This window comes from Pangasianodon hypophthalmus, chromosome 12 (assembly GCF_027358585.1).
Source record: "Pangasianodon hypophthalmus isolate fPanHyp1 chromosome 12, fPanHyp1.pri, whole genome shotgun sequence".
NCBI classification, from domain to species: Eukaryota; Metazoa; Chordata; class Actinopteri; order Siluriformes; family Pangasiidae; genus Pangasianodon; species Pangasianodon hypophthalmus.
Window position 1 is genome coordinate 24717857 of NC_069721.1, and position 19389 is coordinate 24737245.

At 35.9% G+C, this 19389-nt stretch overlaps 1 protein-coding gene and 1 long non-coding RNA gene across 2 annotated transcripts; one reads left to right on the forward strand and one right to left on the reverse strand.

Annotated features, from left to right (window-relative positions):
* The first annotated feature begins 425 nt into the window (after positions 1-425).
* On the forward strand, positions 426-2592 carry LOC113527734 (uncharacterized). The gene is made up of 4 exons (XR_003402885.3): positions 426-516; positions 1404-1514; positions 1671-1732; positions 1860-2592. It is a non-coding gene; the product is annotated as an uncharacterized LOC113527734 (long non-coding RNA).
* A 5008-nt stretch (positions 2593-7600) lies between these two features.
* On the reverse strand, positions 7601-16959 carry LOC117598681 (legumain-like). The gene is made up of 13 exons (XM_053238905.1): positions 16882-16959; positions 16625-16722; positions 15700-15781; positions 15510-15595; positions 14267-14342; positions 12206-12268; positions 10670-10733; positions 10463-10581; positions 10192-10308; positions 9732-9932; positions 8825-8980; positions 7784-7851; positions 7601-7701 (listed from the first exon to the last, which is right to left on the reverse strand). The coding sequence occupies exons 1-13, from the start codon at positions 16957-16959 to the stop codon at positions 7656-7658; spliced, it is 1254 nt and encodes a 417-aa protein (XP_053094880.1). The 3' UTR covers positions 7601-7655.
* Between the last annotated feature and the right edge of the window lie 2430 nt (positions 16960-19389).

Genomic DNA, 19389 nt, shown 5'->3' on the forward strand with positions numbered 1-19389 from the left:
TGTCACATTATTTGCTGTTTTGTGTTGTCTAATTAAAAAACTAATGCTGATGTTTGTGTTAATTTGATGAGAGTGCTCGTCTACTACGCTTACAGAGAATCTTTAATCATAATCATTCAGAATTTTATAAATAAAATTTCATTCCTTGTGATATACTCCTTTTTAGAAAATCAAATGTCTTGTCAAAGTTTTATTTAATTTCATGATAATGTTTGATTTACAATTGAAAGGCATTTTATAAACTTAGCATTCTGGTCTGAGATCTGAATTGTTTAGGGTTGACAGCTGATGTGTTCATGTAAGCCTTTGTGCTGCTTCTTTACCAGAACTCATTGAGAAACCTGTCCAGTCAGCGTAACAAGAATTTCCAAAAATATCAACAGGAATATGTTTTAAAAAAAAAAAACCAATGACACAAACACTACGTCATTCTACAGCGGCAATAAAAAGTCTCATAACAATATGTGAGAACAGAACACATCCGTCTCAGCGTGCTCCCAGGTCAGATATCTACAGGTAAGAATCTCTGTTCCTGTTCATCTTCAATTTACTCTTCAAAAAATGAGTTAAACCAGAAAGAACCAAATAAACCAAATAATTTGAGATCTCACTAAGACACAAGTGTAAACTGAAATGAAAATAAAAATAACTGAGGCTCAAGTTGTGGCTTAACATTTAATTTAAATATTTAAGGAAAACATTCCTCTAATACCACAGCAATTTACTATTACAATTTTTATTTATTAAAAAATGACACGTCATACTTTTTATCTGTTTATTTAACATTTAATGTTGTGGAAAGTTGGAGAAACGAGTTAGTTCCTGATCTCACTTATGTTATAGCAGCTATAAACCGTCGTTCCCAGTTTATAAGACAAAAAACAATGCAGCTTGTCGTGCTACCGAGAAACCGCAAAGAAGCGTAAACTCCTCTGTCCTGAAGATGTTGGAAAACTTAACATTTCTTAAAGCTATAACTGTTACAAAGCGCTGATACTGGAGACTCCTTCCATAAATGTTAAATAAGTGTCTCCTTACAGAAAAGAAAACTTCACCATAACAAAGATTACACACAGTTTTTTTTTAATCCGTGTATATGAAGCATCCACCACTGTACTAGTCCCTGTGAATGAGCTGTTACTATGGAAACCATAACGTATTGGAACGAGCGCATTAATATAAACCTGTGATCTGCATCTGCACTACTGTCAGGACCCCAATCAGAATTAAACTATGGTATGGTATAAATATGGTATAAATATACAGTATATTGTTTTATATATATGTATGTATGAATAATTATGATATATATATATATATATATATATATATATATATATATATATATATATATATATATATATGAAATCATAATTAAGAATGTGTTATAATGAAATTTGCAGAATAAGAGGAGAATGAGTCAAAACCTCAAGAAGTATGCTGCAAACACTGGAGCACAAAATCAAGTTGTCCAGTATGGAGCAAGTGTTTCTAAGCAAATATCTGCCAATGAGGTGATTTTATTAACCTAACCTACATCAAAGCCTAGAAATGTTAATTTTTTTTTTGATAATCAGAAATTTTGAATTTGTTTTAGTAAATATTCGGCTGCTATATTTTATTTCTCTTATTTGTGCAATCTTGACTCTCACTTGTCCTTCCTTTTGCAGACCACATTTACTGTGAAGAACAAGACACAGATTAATGTTCCTGCTAAGAATGGAACTGTTAGGTATGTGACAAATTTCTGGTACAATAATCTGTTTAAAAATGATCATTTTCTACGATTCATATTCTGAAAAGAACAAGTTATTCATTCATTTCAGATATTATATTACTTTTTTTCTTGTTTCCATCAGCATCTCAAAAGCAGAAATATACCAGGTGAGAAAATTGCACCAGTGATGAAGAAACACGACAACAACAATGTGCTGTTTAAAATTTTAAAAAAATGGTGCGTGTAAAGGCCAAAATGTCATTTAAGGTGTTGAATATCCAAAATCTTGGTATCTTTATGTAGGTGTGGGATAAAATGTAGCTTAATTTCTTAATGGTGTTTTACTTTTTTCTTTTCTTACTGAACTTTAGAAAAAATTGGTTATGAACTTGGTAAATACTGAAGATTTTCTAAACCCTGTTATTATTGTTATTGCTGTAAGAAATAAATTATAGAATGATAGTCAGTCTACATTGGTCATACGATATTAGAATAAACTGATGCTAAACATGGAAAAGAATTTTTCTAATCCTGTTATGGAAATGTGATTTATTGTTGTCATGAATAAATATGGTATATAATTGTGCTGAACTACACTACCCATCAGCCCCAGCATGTCATATGACTCTCACCTGTGTCTCGTTATACCTTGATTAGCACCACTATTTAAGTTCTAGTTTTTCAGCGTCTCACTGTCAAGCTTCTGGTGTTATTGTTGTAGTTGTTGTTTGTTGTTGTGTGCGCACCACAGTATCGCTGTAGGGATAAACTCACATATTTACAATATATTTTGAATCCATTTATTTCTGTAAAGCTGCCTTGTGACAATGTCCATTGTTAAAAGCGCTCTACAAATAAAATTGAACTGAATTGAATAGTCTGTATGTTTTTGCCTTATATCCACAGTTCATGTTTATGGTTCTTGTTTTCACATTTTTGGTTGTTTGTCTGCACTTTGCTTAATAAAATTCTCTGCATGTGTATCCGCCTTCTCCTCCCATCCCTGACAATAATAAATAGTGTTTAACCTATAATTGAGGGTGAATGTAAATATACGGTATAGCCTAAACCAATGAACATACTGTACATACCGTATGCTTCTCAAATTACAAAAATGTCATTAAATTAGGTTTGAATTTAAGCCGATAGTCAACGCCTTGAGGATTTCAGAAACGCGTCTTGTGTTAGGCGTACTGTGTATTTTATTTTGGGTGAAATGACATAATTAATCTGATTTTAAGTCCAAGCCAGGGTTTATCAATAGTGTCTGGACAACTATCTTTAAATACAAGCACCTGCCTTTAAACCTCCCCAGAAAGATCAGAGACAAAAAATACAGAATAAAGAAGGAATTAGTGTTTTTTTTTGTTTGTTGTCAAATGTAATAAAAGGTAACATGAAATCAAATTAAAAAGTGAAGAATAATTTTTCACATTAATCACTGGTTTAATTTAACAAAATGGCTTCCACACTCATTATTCAGCAGCGCATAGAATAGCACTTGATCCAGCACAGACTTATTTTGTATTTTAATTTTGTATATTGTTGTATTGTTAAATTTATTTATTGTTGTATTCGGTGAGTGTATATTGTTCTCCGACAGGTACTCATGCTCACAACTTGAAGCCAGGAGACACTAAATCGTGGTCATGAAATCGTAAATTGTGTGCAGGATGTAGCTGGGTGTCAGAATACAGCAGCATACCTCTTAGCACTGCCAAGCTGCCGTTGTTCCTTGCTTTACCTTTAACTGCTTCTTCCCAGCCAGACCACCCTCCATTCTAACCAGTTGATACGACCTTGGAATATAAATTTGGAGTTTATGCTTATCTCAGTGAGACGAAGATGCATCTCTGTTTGTCGTATTTGGAGTTTAGATGCAGCTTGAACTCACGTCCTTAATTCTAACAGCTCCTGGGAGAGTTACTTTTGCAGCTGTGGTTAACAAGCCAAGCATTCTTCACAGGAGTTTGAACCCCCATAGCTGCCTATTAAAACTGACTAGCTGACATGATAATGTCCTCTACACACTGGAGTGACAGCATGCCGAGCATTCTCACTGAATCTAGCTTCACTGTCATGAATCATATGGTCCCGCATGAACTTCTCCCTGGTGGAGACCTATAAAAACCATCATACAAGTAAGACAGTATGCATCTGGCCATCAGAGGTGACAAAGTTATTTATATGCAGTCTGTGAACAACCTCAGGCCTAGAACAAAGCCATTTAAGACACTGGAATTGGACTACCTGTCCTTCAAAAGTATATATATATATGATCCTGAAACCATGGCTTACTGATGTGACCCAATCTGTGGCTTCGCAACATTCTTAACGTCTGATAGCCTTGCATATGTAATGGAACGGGTGTTAAAAAAAATCTGATTTGGACCTTCTTCTGAAGTAAAGGAGCAGATCCCGCTGTTCTGACCATGTCGGTTCCTCTGTCCAGAAGAAAACAAATTTCTTGTAAAAGATCTGCTATTTGATGGGGATGGAAATTGGCCTGGCCCTGAATATGAAGGCTGGGTCAATTGCAGCATTGATATTTATACCTCTGTGGCATTGGACTGATGCAGTTGATGCCAAGAACAAACTTTTCAGCCATAAAGCATCCTGTTGGCCTTCGTTCTTCATTGATGGGCTCCAAGGCACTCAAGTGAAGGGGGACCAGAGCTGCCATTTGGAAGTGTTGCATAATTTGGTGGTTTTTATTTTAACTTAAATAACACACTGGAAAAATGCTCACACAATTGAATATCCTATTTAAAAATAATTCCAAAACAGTAAAACATGCTTTTATTTTGCATCTTATGCTCCAAAACTGTGGAACTCCCTTCCATCTGATCTTAGAGAAGCTCAATCCCTTAGTACATTTAAATCCTCTCTTAAAACTTATTTTTTTTAGGATTGCTTTAATTTGATTTCTTTGTTTTGTTTTTTTAATAAATTATTGTTATTACTATTATTGTTATTGTTATATACTCTTATGTAAAGTGCCTTGAGAGGCCTTTTTAAAGGCCCTATATAAAATAAAGTTTATTATTTTGTTTGGTTAAATGTGACCTTCACACTAACAGGTAAGTGACTAGTACTAAGAAGGAGTAGTGTTGATTATCTAACTGAAACTCAGGAGATTGTGACCTCTGGTGGTCAGGAATGGTACTGCGGCACACTGTTGTGGATTAATAGTTTACTGAAATGAAACGAACATAATACACTGGTTACTGGTGTAACTGTGGTTCTGTGAATAGTGGAAGACCACCAGAGATGGTTATGGATGTAGTTGCTTCTGTCTTTCTTTTAGCTCCAGCAGCTAGACCACCTAGATGTCTAGTTTATGTCAGTAGCCCTTGGGCTTTCCACTAGAAAAGGCGATTGAACCTAAAGCCTGCAGGATCATCGAGCAGCTCTGAGGCTAGTCATAGATGAATGAGGTGCAAGCATCAAGTTCCCCACCTGACTCAACCTTGAAACTGTATTATAAACCCTGACCAACAGGTCATCGCTACCTCTGCATTCTTGGTTGGGGCATCGATGATTCTGTCTGAGGGCCTCATCAGCGGACACTACCAAGGAAGATATACATCTCCACTGTCTCCACTGGAGGCATGTTACCAAGACCCATATCCTGTGTATCGGCCATCGCCGCCAACGTACACACCACCTGGTCTGGTCTAGCTGCTGGAGCTGAACGAAAGGCAGAAGCAACTACATCTGTAACCGTCTCTGGTGGTCTGGAACTATGAAATACTGTAGAACTGAGCTTTTACTGTCAGTACTAGTACACATGAAGAGACATTACTAACCCAGCTTAGATACATTACTAACCCAGTAAAATCTGTTGTTAAGATTTATACAGTATAATTATGATCACACATTAATGATACTGAAACTGTCATGTTTTTAATTTATTACACTTGAAATTACATCTAGCTGCAAATGTGTCATTCTGAGTTTTAAAGACATTTAAACCCAGACAACAGTACTACTATCCAGAGAAAATAATCCCGGTATCCTGATCTGTGTGTAATAATAAAGCCCTGTTTTCCACCTTAGGACTTTAGGACAAATTCTTCTTATAAAATGTGAGTTGAAACTTGACAGTCAAGTAAATTCTGTGGTTAAATCCTGTTTCTTCCATCTCCGTCTTCTCTCTAAAATCAAGCCTTTCCTCTCTTTTCAGGACTTTGAGGGAGTAATTCATGTTTTTATATCATCACGCTTAGATTACTGTAACTCGCTGTATGGTGGAATAAATGCCACTACTCTGGCCCGTCTCCAGTTGGTCCAAAATGCATCAGCAAGACTCTTAATAGGCCTTCATAAATTCACCCATATCACTCCTGTCCTAGCTTCTCTGCATTGGCTGCCTGTGCGGTTTAGAGTGGAGTTTAAAATCCTTGTTTTTGTTTTTAAGTCTTTAAACAACTTCGCTCCCTCATATTTATCTGAACTGCTTTCCTTACATAACCCTGCTCGAGCTCTTAGATCTGGTAGTCTTAGATTGCTCACTGTTCCTAGAGTTAAATTAAAGAAAAGGGGGGAACGTGCCTTTGCTGTTGTAGGCCCTAAACTCTGGAAGAGCTTACAGTTCATGTTAGATCTGCTCCTACTTCACAGGTTTTTAAATCTCTACTCAAAACACATTACTTCTCCATCACTTTCAATGTACCTTGATGTTTCATCTCTGTTCTTGACTTGATGGAAATCCTGGTTTTATTTCTTATATTTTGTTATATTTTAAAATAGAGTTATTGATGTAATTAGGTTTTTAGTTGTGATTTTATTTATTAACTTTATGTTTTATTTACTACTTATTTTATTTTATGCTGTAAAGCACATTGGTCAGCTGCTGCTGTTGTAAATGGTGCTATATAAATAAATTAAACTTGAAACTTGAAACTTACAGTTTCAAATGTAAAATTGGATTTAAAAAATTATGTATCCTGTGTGTCATGTAAATTCCTGTTTTTTTTTTTTTTTAATATACTATCCATGTTTCAGGATAAGAAATGATCACTTTAAAACCTTTATATAAAAATCATCTTCAATGAATTAAAGGAGTTGTAATGCAGCGCTGCGTCTTTCAGCAGGTTGAACCGTTTTTGTATTAGAAAGAAATCTTTTTTTAAGAAAGATCCATCCGTACACATGTCTGTTCCTTGGGTCATGATGTTCTTGTCCTTGATTATATTTTTCTCTTATGTTTTCCTCTTATTAATCTTGGGTATTATCAGTATATGGTCTCACGTGTGTCCTTTGCATGTACACATTAATATAAAAGTCGACTGTGTCCAACTTATGTTTAGACTACAGAGCGCCCAGGTTGTCTTTACACATATCATCTCTTTTATTATTATAACCTGGCTCTTGGGTTCCTGATTCTTCAGTCATCTTACTTCTGGTGAAACTGATGCAGAAAGATTTACAACAAATGTCAAGTGGTTACGTAATGTTGTGGAATTACTGTCAAATTGTCTGGTTGGCAAAATGGTGAGTTTTCACATTAAAAAATAAAACTCCAAAATTTTGCAACCTGAATATTTCACAGGTATTCAGAAATGTGTATGATGAATTTTTAAAAAAATTCATGTGATAATGTATAAACAAATCTTCTAAACATTTTAATTATTAAAAAAATATGCAACACAGTGCTATCTAAATATACTGATTTAACAAACACCTTTTCCTTTTGCAAGGTTTTTAGTATGGACATTTTTTATTATGGACTTTTAATTATGTGATTTTGGTTACAGTAAAAAAAGGTAAAATTTTCCATTGCAAATACATCATGATGATGATTTTTTTGTTTACCAGCATTAAAGAAATAGAAAAATATTGATTTTAAAAAAGACCATCTAAAAGACGTCTTCACAATATTGAAAAAAAAGAAAAATAATAAAAGAAAATGATTGGGAAGTGTTTGGTGAGTTCTTCAGAAAGTCATCTCCCGGCTCACATGAGTGATGGCTTCAGTGATTCTGATGGAAATAAACAAGAAATTAGAAATGACTGGACGTGTTTAATTCCAGATTAAATACTGAAAAACTAAACATCACATACCTCTCAACCTCCAACCCACACTCACACAGATTCACTAAAACCTGCAGGTGTGAATGAGTGACAACAAACTGCACAGAGAGAGAGAGAGAGAGAGAGAGAGAGAGAGAGATTCAGTATGACATTAAGGTTTTTTTGAGTAACATTACTGAGCAAACCTTAAACTTCAGCATTAATGATACTTAATTAATGTTAAGGAAGTAATAAAGTACGAGCTGATTGTTGACTCTGAATCGGAGGAAAATTGATTCTTTTGGTTTGTTTGCTGTTTGTTTTGGTTTGGTTTCAGACTGCATGGAATTAAACAAACCAAAAAGTGACTATTAAAGGTTGAGTTTAAGGTGATTTGTGTACTTTGTGTACTTCTTTTTGTTCAGAACATACAGAATTTCTGCAGCTCTACAGCTCTGTGCTTTGTCTCAGTTTAGCAGCTACAAAAATACTGCAACACGACACATGGCATGTTTGATTCACTTCCTGCAGATGAATCAACTGAGGGTTGAATCACTTTCTTATTAGAGTTCACTCTGAAGTGGACTGAGCCTCACCTGATTAAAGAACCGCACTGAGGTGGAGAAACACACCAGGTTTAGATTCAAACAGATTAAACACTACACTGCAAACATCAATCAATAACACATTATTTAGTTAATTTAAATACAATTACAGCATGTTACTAAAGCTAACTGACTGAACTCAGGTCTCCAGGTGTAACTACTGGAACACTGTTAAGCCTCATTTATAAATTTTACCACCAAAAACATACGAATTAAGCCATAAGTAATTATTGCTTATTGTTGTGTTTTGATTTAGTGGTGAAAAAAGTATTAGATACTGCAGCAGTTTATTATTTTGATTATTCAGCTCTTTATTTAAAAAAAACACATGATAAGGAGTTAATTAGTTTGTTAAAGTTACTAATGACGCATTATTGCTGATGTTAGAGGAACCTTGTGCAGTGGAATATTAATGTTAATGTGTTTTTCTCGTCTGAAATTATCTTACAAACAAATACACACAAACATGCTGTACATATATACACACCGGCTCCTTTTCCCAGTTGAAGAGATTTTTCCTAAAATGCTCAGCCACGGTTTTGAGTTCGTACGTGCGAGTCACCTCCCATTTTTCAGTCAGAGCTTGTGAAGCGTTTGTGCGCTCAGCAATCTTCTGCAGCGCTTCATCCATTATCTTCCTCTTCTACAAATATGATCATAATGAACAAATTTAATCTATAAAGCCATCTAAAGTGATATGTTACATGATAATATGAAATATATGAAATTGTAATATAATGTATGTAGCATATGGGGCGGGGTTTAGCATATAATGGGCGGGGTTTACACATGACCCAGAGGAGTAATGGCTGATGTGACTCACCTGAACCCCAATAATAAACTCTCTACAGGCAGACTGCTGATGAATTTGTTGTAAAGTGCTATCATGCAGACTATTCCTGTTCATATTAATCTACAAAATTAAAGGAGGCCATCTCAACTTTTTTATTAGAATAATCAAATGTATTTGACTGATATAAACAAATAATTTCAACCACAGATCTGTTGAATTTTGGATTGTGATTGGTCAGAAGGTGTTGATTAATTTTCTATAACAGCAGCTCTGACAGTAATGCAGCTGTAAATCATGTTATCGTTTCTATAGTAACAGCTCATTCATAGGGACTTGTACGATGAACACTCCACATAAATCGAGTAAAAACTGCATGTAATAGTTGATTCTGTAAGATGATTATTAAAAATTTATGGAAGGAGTCTCCAGTGTCAGTCTCAGATATAAGAGTCAGGATATGGATACAGTGTTTATTACTTCTTTATTGTAGGGTTATGTTGATAAATTAGAGTCAGGACATGGATACAGTGAGTGTGAGTATTGAATCTATTCAGAAATAAGGACTGTAAATAATGCAGTACAGAGGAAGTGGCTTACTCACTCTTTTAAGGTCATCAAACTGTCTTTCCAGGGCCTGTCTTTTTTCTGGGTCCTGTTCCTTTTTAATCCTGTTTTCTTGGATTATAAGTGGAACTTCTGTAGCATCTACGACATCAGACACTTGAACGTTCAGGGGCTGGGATGTGTAGGCCTCTCTAACCGATTCTCCAAGAAATTCACTCAACATTAACTTCAGCATGCCCTAAATAATGCAGAGTAAGGAAGAAAATATGCTTAAAATTTTAGTAAATAAAATTTAACATTTTAAACATTGTTGTAACATTTTGGTTAATTTGTTTTGCTACAGAACACAATCGACACAATGATTTTGTGTTAGTGCTCCATTGTTTGGAAATGATCTACCCTGGACTTTATATTTTTATTTATGTAAAGCTTCACTGAAAGCTGTCATGATATGATGAAAGCTTTAAAATACTGCAGTTATTTCGTATTGTATATACCTTGTAGCCGTAGTTACACGGCATCTGAGTCTTTCCCACATCCTTCCTCACAGCCTCGCTGACATTTTTCTTCAGGTAGCAAAACTGATCTTCAAATGAAGTCAAGCTAAGGTTTTCCTTTAGAGTGAAGTGAAGTGAAGAAGAACAGAATGAAGAATGTCTGGTGTCTAATTTCAAATACTTACCAAATACATCAGATTAGAAACCAAAGTGGATTATAGTGCTATAGAAGTACTTTTAACTTCTCAAAAATAACAATATAAACACTAACTGTCTCAGTGTGGTGCAGCCAGTAAGTAGTGAAGACGTCAGCCAGATAGGTGTTTCTTTCCTTGTCCCAGAACCAAGCATAAGCATATTCATCAGGGCTGCATGAGCCGACTGAATACACTGAAACAGGATGATAAAGGCTTTACAGACATATGAGAATATCAGTAATCTCAGTAATTAGAACTCAGTAATTAGAAAAAGTGCTAACCATTTCTGTCCGACAGCTTGTCCAGCATTGATCCAGCATGGCACGATTCCATATAAATGACCATCTGCAAACATCAGGCTTCATTCATCAATCTTTGAGTAAAGTTGTGTGCAAATGTTTGCGCAAGACAAACCGAGCTAAAACTTTACGCTGGATTTACATAGGTTTCGTATTTACACTGATTTTCTTCATATTCGTGTATGTTTAATTTGATAAATGGTAATCACCCAGCTGCTTTGTGTTTGTGATGCCCACTAAACTCCATAAAAAGACCAAATTGACAGAGCAAAAAGTGCAAAATGGCTAAAAAAAAAAAAGAAAAGGCAGAAGAGGCTTAAAGTACTTTTGATTCACATCAGCGAGTCACAGCACCTGAAAAGACCAAAAGACCAAAATATGGAGTTGAATTTGATGTTGTCCATCCATCTGAATATAAGTGAGGTCAAAAGAAAATGGTTTGACACAAAAACGGAGTTTCTCTGCTAGCGGGGGCCAAACCATGACAATGCTTTTTTTAAAACTGACCAGATGCCGTGGCAAACAAAACTGATTTATAAGCGAACTTTCATCCTCTGAAAAATAAATTAATAAATAAATCATACTGGTCTCTAAATATACATTGCCTCTTAAGTGCATCATGTGCTTAAACACTTCCAATAATATCAGTTCTGCCATTTGCACTGCCTCGTCTTACGGCTGCCGTCTGCACAGACCCTCCAGCCCCGCCCTCCATTTATACACCTGCATTTCATCTAAATTAAACAACCAGCCTTATTTTTCTTAAAATGGATTTAGATTGACATGCTGTCTTTATGTGTGTGTGTGTGTGTGTGTGTGTGTGTGTGTGTGTGTGTGATATTTCCTTAATGCCATTTAGGCCTATATGAAATGATGGGTCTGAAAAATATTTAATTGGTGTGTGTACATGAGATAAATAATAAATAAGTGATCAATATATAAAAATGCAGTAACTCATCGTAAATGATAAGATTCAAAGCCGATCAAACAAGAGTTATGTTAGTTAGTCTTCTTATGTGTAAATTTACACACACTCAGGAACAGGAGTAGGATACAAAAATTTTTTTTCTGAATTTATGCAAAAAAGTGTCCGGAAGATGTCGGCAAATTTAAAGTTACAGCTTTACTTCTGACTGTTACAAAGCGCTGACACTGGAGACTCCTTCCATAAATGTTAAATTAACATCTCCTCACATAAAACTTCACAGTGTCAACAATTAGACATGTTTTGACTCTGTTTATGTGGCGCGTCCGCTGTCCCTGTGAATGAGCTGTTACTATAGAAACGATAACATATATTAGAACGAGTGCATTAATATAAATCTGTGATTTGCAGCTGCACTACTATCAGAGCTGCTGTTATAGAAAACTAATCAACACCTTCTGACCAATCACAATCCAGATTTCAGCAGTGCTGTGATATAACCTCTGACATCTGTGATCTATTATATCTATCTTTAATAGGAAATTTTAATACAGAGATCTTTTAAAAATGTAAAGTGACAGTAAAATACATACCTTTGAAAACTGGCCACTCCCTGACATCGTATTCACCGTGTTAATGAGGTCATGTGCATAAAGCTGTAATAGAAAACAATGGATTATAAATATTTCATGATCTCAGTGTTATACGGTTATAATGAACTAAAGAATCTAAAGGTTTTAGAGCCTCTACCCTCTCACCAATTGTTCCTGCCAGTTCCTTTACATTTTATTTAGTTAGCAGGTGTAGGGAAACCAGTGCTTGGCTAACTGTTTTTAGCAACATTTCTTTCACTAACCATTACATCTATTAGAACAACGCACTTTTCAATTCACAGAGAACCATCAGAACCTCAGAGACAGCGACTTAAGTTCACAGGTTATGTCAATATTTATGTTCTTCATATTCAGATCCTAGAAAATGAGAAGAAAGCCTCGCAGGTGGTCAGTACTGAGACAGCAGGAACACAGCTGATGGCAGATCGGTGGTTCCAGGTGATTCAGGCACAGGTGTAGATGGGTGGCATGGGTGTAGATCCATGGTGGTTCAGGTTTCTGGCTTGGAGAAGATGTGCGCAGTGGCATTAGGCAGTGGAGGAGACAAGCAGGAGACAAGGAGTGCTTGAGTGAGTCCAGTCAGTGGTATACGGCCAATGGAGGGATAAACCACTCCGGCCTTGTTAGCGCCAGTAGGTCCGGTTGCATGAGCCAGTGCGAGCTGCTAGAAAGATAACAACAGTCTATCTATCTTGGAGTGTGTCTCAATCAGCTCACTAGGTGGTGAATCAGTATATTGTGTACACGAGTTCGGGCTCTGGTAAGGACTCTGGCTCACTACACATTGGGACACTGATGACTCAGTTTTCCAGCACGATGACTATGTACTCGCGTTGTAAAACATCACCACAGGCATTTATCAACAACAGGCAGGACCGATATCTGTTTCTGTTATGGTTCTTCAAGCAGGATCATAGGCTAGCTAATGGATTTTTTAAAATCATTAATCACTTCAAAGTCGTTAGACTCAAACAACCGTATATAGAACATCAAATAAAGTTAAAAATCGCTAACGTAAGTAATCATTTGAGATCTACAACGATAACAAGCTACTTATATTTGTAGACGAAATTGGCAGAGAGTTCGTCTGCCATTTTTTTCGAGCTGAGAGGCTTCAGAAAATATGACATCATTTCCAGTAAGGGAACATAGTGAGCATCGATGCTCCCTGGTTTTTGCAGTTAGGTTATTGTGGGATTTTTTAGGGAGTGAAAGTTCCAGTGTGCTGGAAGGATTTTGCGATTGAGACGGAACTTAAAATGGCCGACACCCTGATCAGTGCTGAACTAGGGAGCTGATTGAGACGCACCTGTGGATCACCACCCCCACCGAGAATGAATGGATATCTCTATGGATACACTACAAGGCCAAAACAAGAGAAGAGAAGAATTGAAATCTATCACAGCTTTGGAGGACAGAAAACCTGCAGATCCAACCGAAGTTAGAAGCTGCACAAAATAGTTCTGGATGTAACTGGGATCCGTTATATACAAAAGTGAGTAGAGAAAAGGAGAAGAAGTGACTTGGTGCAAAGTATTTAGTGCAAAAACTACACTTTCACTGTCACTTTGTGACTTTGTTGGAAGGTCTTGAGAGCCTATCTGGGTGTTAAACACCACACCTGGAAGTTCGAACAGGTGAACTAAAGCCTTTTTGTGCACTTTAAAGAGACAATACTATTTTATTAATTACTAGTGCCATATTTAAGAATTCAGCATTGATCTTGAATGGTATTTCATAGTGCTCTTGAGTGTATTTAAAGCCAAATATACATTTCAGCATGACATATTGTGATTACATCAAACTGCCAGACAGTGGAGCTGGACTCAATATTGCTCCTTAAATTGAAGATCAGAAGATCAGAGGATTTGCGACTCGAGACATGCCTGTTCTACCTAAACTCCAGCCTGTGTGTGTAACTCTCACATGATTTCTGGAACTTCTGAATATCGATGTGAACAATATCAGTATTAAATCCTCACTGTGTAACTCAACTCTGAATACGACCCTTAGAAAGAGGAGAAAATTCACTAAACTTACTGTGGAATGAGGAAATCCAAAGATTCCATGAGCTCCATGGTCCGATAAGTAGATGAAGATAGAATCGTTTTTATCACTAAAAGGGAACATAATGGAATAAACATAATGATATTTACGTATATCTTATATCATAATCATACTTGATTATTTTCCTATAACAGCATGTTCCCAAGACTTTTATTCCTTTTAAACCAGAGTAATTGTGATTTATTACAGTATAGTACTTTTTATACCTGTATCGTACTTTTTATCCTTTTCTAGTTACATTTAATGGTTGTGGAACAAGTTAGTTCCTGTTCTCACTTATGTTATAGCAGCTATAAACAGTCGTTCCCTCACCAGCCTCTCTTTTTTCTCTCTCTTGAAGTTTATAAGACAAAAAAATGCAGCTTGTTGTCTTTTGTTTTTGTCTTTTGAGAAACCAGAAAGAGTAAACTCCTCTGTCCTGAAGATGTCAGAAAACTTAAAGTTACAGCTTTACCTCTGACTCTTACGAAGAGCTGACACTGGAGACTCCTTCCATACATGTTAAATTAAGATGTCCTTACAGAACACATCACCATGTTAATGATTACACGTTTTTTAATGTTCGTCACTTTCACCATGGACAATTCCCCTCCAGACCACCAGAGGGAAACCTCACTCACATGGTTTTTATTTCTTCCTTAGTTGTCTGCCTTACTTCCTGTGTTTGTACACCTGATTTGTGTTCCCCTAATTAGTTACTCTATTTAAGTTCTGTGTTTTCCCTCTTTAGCTTCTAAGAATTATATTGTTTTGTTACTGTTATGGTGTAGTTGCACTGTCAGTAGCTTTTGGTTTCATACTGAGCTTACCTTGCCTGAGTCTAGTCCTTGTTTTAGCTGTTCTAGGTTTTTTGGTTCTTTTCCAGGTTTTTTTGTTTGTTTGTTTTTTTGTTTAGTAGTTATTTAACTATACTAAACACACTGAACTTACATCTGACTTCCTGGATTTTGTGATGGTTTATTATTAGTGGAGCCTCCTCTGTACACGTCCCTGTGAATGAGCTGTTGCTATAGAAACGATATTCACGTCTATTTATGATAGAAACGAGCGCATTAATATAAACCTGTGATTTGCAGCTGCACTACTGTCAGAGCTGCTGTTACAGAAAATTAATCAACACCTTCTGACTAATTAGTATATGGGGTGAAAGAACATCTGAGTTAGACGTGGAATTGATGAATATGTCTAATGGAGATCTAATAGACATGGTTTCTACCTTCGTATTACTTTTTTTGGTCCTGTTTTCTTAACAGCAGCTGAATCTCCACGCAGTACAGCCAGAAAGTTTTCAGCTGATACCTCCTGATAATGGACAAATCAAACAGAATGATTCTACAATGACCAAAAAACAAAACAAAACACATAAGTCTCATAATTTATTAATTGCATGTTACAGAACACATTACCTCTCCAGTGTAGTCCTTTGGAACCCCAGGGTAAACATTCGGGCCGTTTGGTATGCTGATTATGTTTCCACATACAGGATTTCTACACACACACACACACACAGATATACTTATAAAATAAAAAATAAAATACTTATGAATACTTACTTATGAATACTGATTCACACATATTTCAGAAGCTACAGAAGATTTTTTGAATGGTTAAATACTTCTTTTCTTGCTTCCTCTGATTGGTCAGGAGTTTGTCAGGGTGTGCTTTGATTGACGCTTCTTATTTATTGGCTCTTGTAGAGATTTTACCTCTTGTTTTACCACTTTAGGTCATTTTTGTAGGAGAAATTAGGGTTTTATTATGTTAATGTCAAATTAATTCATTTTATCAGACATTTTATTAGAGAAAATATAATATTATAGAACTGTAAACCACCAGTTAATAACATGCCAGTGCAAGATGTTCTTTAACTAAGATCAATAAGCCAGTTTCTCTGATGTTCTCTGTCCTTGTGTGGCTTATAACATTTATAGATTTGTTTCTATTGTTTTTTAGGGAGGAAAAGTACTCCTTAAAATGTTTTTAAAAACCATTTTATGTACAAATTGGTCATTTACACACACACACAGAGAAGAGAGAGAGAGAGAGAGAGAGAGAGATGTACTCCCATATATATATATATATACACATATCCCATATATATACATAAATAATTTCACAGTGAGGGTGGAAAAAGTTCTGACATAATTTATCTTGTTTTGTTTTTTTTACATCACAAAAACTTGCCATTTTAACAGGGGTGTGTAAACGTTTTACATCCACTGTAACTGGCACTGCACCAGTGGAATGACCCATAGTCTGTGCAGTCCAGTCTAACAAATTTCACACTTCTACTGCAGAGCAATAAAACAACACAAACTCTGTAATACTCACTCTTTATTATTAGCGATATCATCATACGTCATCACCACAATCTGTTCATCTGGAACACCACTCTGTTGTATGACTTGATAAGCGTGGCACACATTGGCCTGAAAGAGAAACAGTAACTTTAGATTTGTATTTAAAGGAAATTATTTTACTGTGATCACAAAACAATTATAAAGAATATATAATATGTATATATACCACTACAGTAAGATCAAGTAAAAGTAACAGTAAAATCAAACCGCTGTATTTAATATTCACACCTGATGTCTGTAGTTTTCCCAACCTTTAGAACCTGCTGCCAGGAGAACCCACTGTCTTTTGCTGTAGCTACCTCCCATATCCACTACAATGTTCCTACAAAGCAGAATAATATCAAATGTCACTGCAATGACAAAACCCATGTCACATCCACCCAGGACATTTCACCACCACGCCACCAGAGGGCATCCTCCCCTGAATTCTAGGACACTTCTTCTATTGTCATGTTCAATTCCTGTTTCCACAATATATGAAATACACACGTTGCGCCTTACACACAAGTCTTGCTGATTGTTCTCGTTTGTGTAAGTTCTGAGCCCTTGTTTCTTACCTTGATTGTTTGTGAATGACCCTTACCCTCTTCACCTGTTTTGATTAACCTCTGGATTTTGAAAATACTGTGCTTTATTGTGTATCATGTCAAATACAACTGAGTATTTTACAGTATGTTAAATTAAACAAAGAAAAAATGATATGTATCACACCCCTGTGCTCCTGGATTCTGACTGTTCAGAAGGTGTTGATTAATTTTCTATAACAGCAGCTCTGACAGTAGTGCAGCTGCAAATCACAGGTTTATATTAATGCAATCGTTCTAATGGCAGAAACTCCACATTAAAAAATGTGTGTAGTTGTTGATATGGTGAAGTTTCCTAAAGTAAGGAGACATTTACGTAACATTTACGGAAGGAGTCTCCAGTGTCAGAGCTTTGTACCAGTCAGAGGTAAAGCTGTAACTTTTTAAGTTTTCCGACATCTTCAGGACAGAGGATTTTTTTGTGTTTTTTTGTCTTACTAACTTCAAGAGAGAGAAAAAAGAGAGGCTGATGAGGGAACGAATGTTTATAGCTGCTGTAATGTAAGTACATGAATAAAAACAAATGAAAAAGTGGTATAAGAGGAATAAACTCTTTGGGACGTGCTGTTATAGGAAAATAATCAACTTTAGGGTGGTAACAGTAACTCCACTTCATCACACCACCCTGTCACTCATTATTTTACTGTCTCACATTCTCACACACACACACACACACACAGTGCTTATTACTTACATAATACACTGTAAAGGGTTTGTTGATACAAGTGACCAGTGAACATTGTACACATAATTAAATTACAGCATCATGCCAATTTAGTTTAAAGCTAAAAATTCTGTTATTTCTTTTAAACTGGATTATTAATGCTACATAAAAGTAGAAATGTGTTGATTTTTACCTGTTTTCTCTCCTGTGATGGCTCTAGCTCAGTGTTTGTTTGAGTGAGTGTCCTGAATAGAAACGTCAGAAGTTTTTATAACCAGCAAATGTCCACTTTCGCTTCATCTCCCCAAGTCATCAAGAGGTTTTCAGGTGCATCATTTAGAAAACTATTCACTCCTTAAATTTCTTGTAGTACTCTTTTACTTTACTTTAAAGATCTGCTGTAGATGTATAAAACATATACAACACAATAAAGTCATATATTCAGTCACTTTTGCTGGTTTTTTTTCCTTTTCGATTTACTAATCTCTGTATGTGAGAATGTTTCAGACAAAGATATATCCAACACCCCTTCTGGGAACAGTGAGATCCACTGACACCTCAAACAATTCAGCAGATTTATTTTCATGTTCAAGCTTATTTAACTCTTTTACTTTCTTAATCACTTTCAGTATCATGCGTCACTCTTCAGTATGATTCAGTGTTTCCACAGAAAAAAAGGTCACGTAATATAAGAAGGAGCGGGTCGTTGTCATTTTTCCCCCATATAGTGTTTCCAGATTTATCATAATTAGTGTGATAATCATGCACATTCCTGAAGCAATTGTGACTAATCCTACATGCTCCTAAAGGTATTGTGACCAATTCTGCCGCTTCTGAAGGAATTCTGACCAATCCTGCAGACTCCTGAAGGAATTCTGACCAATTCTGCAGACTCCTGAAGGAGTTCTGACCAATTCTGCATGCTTCCAAATGAGTTCTGACCAATTGGGCACACCCCTGAAGGAATTCTGACCAAGCCTGCCACTCATGAAGGAATTCTGACCAATTCTGCATGCTCCTGAAGGAATTCCGGTCATTAAACAAACAAACAAACAAACCCACCAACAAATCTTGCAAAAAATTTGAGAATTAGTAAAACAATTTGAAATTAAACAAGAAATACATTAATAAAGGTTTTGCTGTATGTGGAGGTGTGTGTGTGTGTGTAAACTGCTGCAAACAGCTGAGCCCCTATTTATGAGTTTAATGCCAACAGTAGCACACAGACACACAAATTGTGTGTGAGATGTTCTGCGGTTTAATGTTTAAATCAGTGAATTTTTAAGTCATGACTGAGATTCGCTCCTTTCTCATTCACTGAGTCAGTTTGGATCCTTGATTGGTCCAGCAGTAGCTAATTTTGGATTAGTTACTGAATAATATGCTTTAATATGAATAAGATGAAGAATTGAGTTTTAAAGAGTTAAATGAGAGAAACTGCTCTTGAGATAAATTTAAATATCTCATCTTCCCCGTGTTTCGTTCTTT